The 5721-nt window shown below is 34.4% G+C and overlaps 1 protein-coding gene across 4 annotated transcripts in view; it reads right to left on the reverse strand.

Moving 5' to 3' along the window:
- ULK4 (unc-51 like kinase 4) overlaps positions 1–5721 on the reverse strand; it is a 220426-nt gene that overhangs the window by 196603 nt on the left and 18102 nt on the right. For all 4 annotated transcript variants that reach the window (XM_010712967.3, XM_031553967.1, XM_019616587.2 and 1 more), the window contains exons 15-17: positions 4955–5136; positions 4131–4177; positions 3219–3297 (exon numbers count right to left, since the gene is read on the reverse strand). In XM_010712967.3, coding sequence (XP_010711269.2) covers positions 3219–3297; positions 4131–4177; positions 4955–5136 — 308 coding nt within the window. The remainder of the gene's footprint in view (positions 1–3218; positions 3298–4130; positions 4178–4954; positions 5137–5721) is intronic.

The following is a 5721-nucleotide window of genomic DNA, read 5'->3' on the forward strand; positions in this document are numbered from 1 at the left end:
GGGGGGGGACGACTGTTAATTCTTCAGAGGGCAACAAATCAAAGCCTTTTGGCACAAAGCACATGAAAATTTACTATGTGAATTAAGGACGAGGCTTCTCTTCTTTCCTAAAATTATTCTACTTCTGCAGCTCATGATTGCTACTATTTAACAAACCGTCTGAAGAACAAAAACAAAAGATTAATGGTGCAATTTAACTTCAAAAATAGAGGAAATGTCCTCAAATAAATGCATAACTGGGTAAAAACCGGGAAATTAAGGGTAGATAAGAAGAAACATTTTAACAGGAAACAGCCAGCAGTGCTATCCTGCACGAGTCTCTCTGAGGTCCCATGCTACTTCTAAAAGTACAAAAGAAATCACAAACATCTGGATGAGTGAACACCGAAGTAACAACACTATAAAGGGATTGTAATGCAGCAATAAAAATGGAAAAGAAAACTTAGTAGACGTAGCACAGCATACATAGGGGCAACAGTAATTCTGCATTTTCGTGCAATTCTGAACTGACTTTTCATATTTGGGATCAAAACTACTTGGGCTGTAGGAAAGGGGTCCACAGAGATCGAGTCTGCTCAACAGCAGTCAAAAAAAGAAAAACTGTTAGTAGTTACTAGGAACAGAATGGGAAGTAAATAGAAAATCAACTACCAGTAGATAGATCATTTATGTGTCTGCATCTTATTAGAGGAAGCAGTCTTGGTCCCCAGTCTTAAAAATGTGAAACTGGGATCTGGAAAAAGAATGTAAAATGGCAAGAAGAATCAACAAAATTTTAAGAGCTTCAGCATGAGGAACTAGCAACATTAGAACAATTCTATCTGGAATAAAGACGAGCAAAAAACAAAAACAAACATCAAGCCTTAAGCACCCCGTCATATCTCATAATTGGCACAGGTAAGATGAAAGTTTGTGCTTCATGTGTGGTGCCTCAGAAGGACCCTATCAAGGGCAAGCTCACACCAAATGAATGCTGCCTCACACAGCATAGTGTTTAACTGCTCAGTCTCTTCCCAATGGATGCTATGGATGATAAAACCTTTACAGGGTTTAGAGGACAAGTAGATAAATTCAAATACCTGGCTCAGGAAGTCCTAGAGATGCCTACTGCTGGAGGCATAGAGTGGAAACAGGAGTACGTACTTGCATTACTCCTCTCTGCTTCTCCACATTTCCCATATTTGCCTCTGTACTACAGAAAAGCTAAATTAGCCCGCTGGACCAAAACGATCGCATCAACTTTATCTCACTTTGTAAAGGACTTTCTTTTAGGGCTTACAGTTCAGGGACTGCATGTTATAGACTGAAGTCCTTAAGAACTGGATTACAAAATCGTTTTAGATTTTTATGTTCTGACTAGTCACAGCTTGATCTTGACATTTTCTAGATTACATCAGCCATCAAGAAACTTCAGCCAGAGCATCAGTTGGTTCAGATAAGAGCATAAAATATACTATATTTTTTTACAGTATTCCATGTTGTTCAAAATTAGTTGTTTTTGCTTTCTCTCTTTTTAAGAAGAAATAAGAAAATAAATTTAACTTTTAAAAAAGCATTACACAATATGCAATAGCTGACAGTTCCAAGGAATGATAAGCTAGCTATTCATCCAGCAGCTTGAGGGCAGGAATCAAGACTGTAGACCAGAAGTTACAACATTGAAGATATTAGAATTAGATGATTTTTCCTAATTCTAGCCTTGTAGGCATTCTAAAATATTTTTTATATTGAGAAATTATTTTAAGCCTTGCAATAACTGCCACTACAGCAAGCACAGCAGTCACCTTTTGAACATTTTAACTCAAATCCATTATTTTTCTAATTAGAGCATATAAATTGATTTTAATTTATATAAGAATGGGGTCAAAGCAGTATTGAGAACTAATTTTTATTTCTAGTCCCTCAGTGTCACTGGCAACACATTTAATTTGCTTTTTTAAGCAGAGGCAGATTTCTAAAAATGCTAAATTATATTTGTAAATGACTTCTATGTTCCTATAAAAGCAAAATAACCATAATTATTCTAGATAATGAAATTACAGGTGCAATATTCAGTAAGAGGGGAAAAAAAACAACAAAAACTAACACACTGGGACCTTAAAAAAAAAAAAACTCCTTAAGTCTACTGCCAAAAAAGTTAACTATTAGCCATTAACTGCATTTACTACATACCAGACCTGCACACTCTGAAGGCATGGGATCTCACTGCTCTCTACAGCACCCTGAGGAGGGCAAGCAGAGGGCGGTGCTGGGCTTTTCACCCAGGTCTTTGAGAACAGGACACATGGGAACAGCATAGGGCTGGGCCAGAGGAGGGTCAGACTGGTCAGACTGGGCACTTAGGAAAATTTTCTGTATCATGAGATTAGTAAAACACTGGAATAGGCTTCCCAGAGAGGTGGCTGATGCTCTGTGCCTATGAGTGTTCAAAAGATACTTGGAAAATGCCCCCAGTAACATGCCTTAGCTTTTGGTTAGCTCTGACATGGTCAGACAGATGGACTCAATGGTCTTTGAAGGACCTTTAACTGAACTACTGTATTTTGTATTTGCAAAGTGGTTTCTCACACTCAAATACTGACTGTATCTCACAAAGCAAAAACAAGGTCAGCTTCACAGCTTAAACAGATACTGAAAAGCAGATACTGTTATGTTGTGCAGTGTGTACGTATCACATGTAAAAAAAAAAGCAACAAGATCTGTTAATTATTCTTCAGTTCGAGTCAGCTGCTGAGCATACAAAATGAACAGAAAATTCAAAATTGTTTTCATCTCCACAGAAAATCACTTCACTTTTCATTATACAGATTCTTCAAGAATTGAGAGAAATCTCAAATGAGTCCCAACTCCATTACTTCTTCTAGAGGGGAAAAAAGATCTGTAAGAAGCAGTTGTACTATTTTTATGCTAATAGTGACTGCACTTCAGTATAGCAAAATATGTCAACACGTTCTTTGCACATATACACACAAAACAAAAGTATGACAGTGACTACTTGATGTTCTGTAAAGGAGAAGAAAAAAAGGCTGCAATTTTTCATACTCCAGCATTACCAGACTTTTCTAAATATCACAACCACAGCTACACAGAATGAACACACAGGTTTATGTATTTAATTGAATTACATCCCTTTTCACATATGCAGGAAATAAAGCAGTGAAAATCTGACATATGAGTAAAAGCATTAACAATATTAAAAAAATGAAATGGAAAGTCACCTCAGACACAGGTGTGTTTTCTCCAAGCTCAGATGTGTGCAGTGCAAGCAAACCAATCATTCGAGCCACTTTAGCACGTCTGCGTATGAAATACATTTTTTTCAGGTAAAGAAAAACTGTTTCAAAAATATGACAAAACCAATTTTTTCCTGCCTACACATATTTCGTATGGATTACTAAGGATAGGAACTATTAAAGTGCTATTTACAGGTGAATTTTATCTTTTTTTTTTTTAAATGTACTACTTTATTCTGTCCGTAGTTCAGCTTAATTTAGCAATAAATTCATGCAAAAAGATACGTTTTTACCCTTCAGCATTGAAAAATTGAGATTCCTTAGTTTATTACAGTCTTCACAATCAGTCGTGCTCCCACTCAGTTTTCTTAAAATACTGAAAAACCCCCAATAAATCCTTATGAACATTTTAGTATAGCTGACAAAATAAAAATGAAATGTATTGCAGCAAATCAGTTTTAAATGCTTCATTAAAGAAAAAAAAAACAAAACAGTAATATCAACACTTGTTAAATAAGCAGCAGAGGGCACTATCACCTTCAAATGTTTCTAACATTAAAAAAAAATATACCATTAGATATTTTCCTATCATTATGGAACAATTTGGTTTATTCAGCAATTTAAGTAATAGTATTTGACACAGTAAGCCATACAGCTTTCAGGTAAAATTTTAGACATTTAATATAAACTTAGGTCTTACAAAAGTGACCAAAAAAAAAAAAAAAACAAAAAAACCAGAAAAATAATGTTACTGACATCATACTGCCAATCAAGTACCACAGTTGCTTGAAAGGCAAAAAAAAAACCTCCTCAAAAACTCTGAAGAAGTACATCCTTAATAAAATCCAGTAATAATACCACATTTGAAGAAATTGATGTAAAAGAATTGTTACTTACATATCCCAGTTGGTGGCGGCACGCAGCTGCTGTATTAACACTGGAAACTATAATTTGAAGAAGATAAGCAAATATGAATGGTACAATGATCTGATGCATTCCAGTGGTAAATAAAAAAGAACAAAATACTTGTAATTATGTAAAATGTTTTTGGATAGCATTTGTAAAAGCAGTATTAATAGGTGAACACTGCGGGCATTGCCCAACATATCAATTAAGAACAGAATTCCTGAATGTAAAAATGGCATTTTTTCCAACATTCTTCCCTTAAGCCAAAATGATAAGCATATACCAGCTTGTGAAAATGAGCATTATTTTCTTTATGAGTACCACTATACAGTGGAAAAAACTGATGCTTTCATTTAGAAAAATAGATTATCATAGAGTACTATCAAACAATTATTTAAGAAGTGAAATAGTTGCCAAATGCTAAAATAATGAATTGAGAGTTAATGCACAATCAGCACTTATTTCTAAAGTCTTCTGCTAATCAGCAATTCAGTTATTGGATTATTATAAAAATAATTAATAATAATTCTCCAGTGATAATAGAATAATACTTAGAGCAATTCTCCATTAGGAAAACAGACATGGAATTCAATACATTTTGGTTTTGTCTTTGTTTTGTTTTATACTTAACTTGCCTTTTTTCTTCACTAGGGTGTAGTAGGTTTTTGTTGTTGTTGTTTTGCTTTATAAATATAAATGCTGCTACAATATCTAATAATATATATTGTATAATAATATATATAATAATTATAAATTTGCTACAATGCCAATGCTACATAAGACCATATTGATTCCTTCAGAGCTTTATTATTTACCAGCTGAGAGTTAATTAGCTGGCTTGCAACTTCCTTGTGGCCAGCCACAGTACAGAAGTAAGACAGTAAATTCAGTTTAGAACGTGCTGTTCCTGGATTCTTCTCAGTGGAATCAAGCAACAAACATGCTTGGTGCAAGAAGTCATTCCAGTCCACATCCTTCAGAGATGACAACTTCTCAGCTAACACAAGAAGCAAACAAGTAGTTAAAGATCTTTTATGTTGTTTTAATACACTAGAAAGTAACATCAGCATGAAAATATATGTTAGAAAATTTTAATCTAATCAGAATTCCAATATTTCACGCTGTTTCTTTACAGCAAAGTTGAGGTAAAAACTAATGAATGTCATCAAAATTCTCTCAGAAGCAATTGCAACAAACCTAAAATACTAATTTTAATATAGACAGGTATCCATCCGGTTAAACCTTAGGAGTAACTGAACACAGATGACTTGAAGAGGAACATAAGTCAACAGCCCCTAGGAGAATGAGCATAATCATCATCTCACTGATCACTGTATGGGAACTGAACCTTCTAAATATTTCCTATCAGTCTCAAGGATTAAATCCAGTTCACTTTAGTAATCTTAGTTTTGGTCGGTAACTTATAAAAACTAATCTGCCATCCCGACATGCTCCAATACAGAATATCTCAGGACATCCTTTCTATCTATTTTATATGCAAGTAACTCTGTCTAATGAACAGCTCATGTTAGCAAAGGTGAAAGGTAGTATGAATTTATCTTTTACTCCATTTTTTTTTTTT

Source organism: Meleagris gallopavo, chromosome 6, assembly GCF_000146605.3.
Source record: "Meleagris gallopavo isolate NT-WF06-2002-E0010 breed Aviagen turkey brand Nicholas breeding stock chromosome 6, Turkey_5.1, whole genome shotgun sequence".
Taxonomy (NCBI): domain Eukaryota; kingdom Metazoa; phylum Chordata; class Aves; order Galliformes; family Phasianidae; genus Meleagris; species Meleagris gallopavo.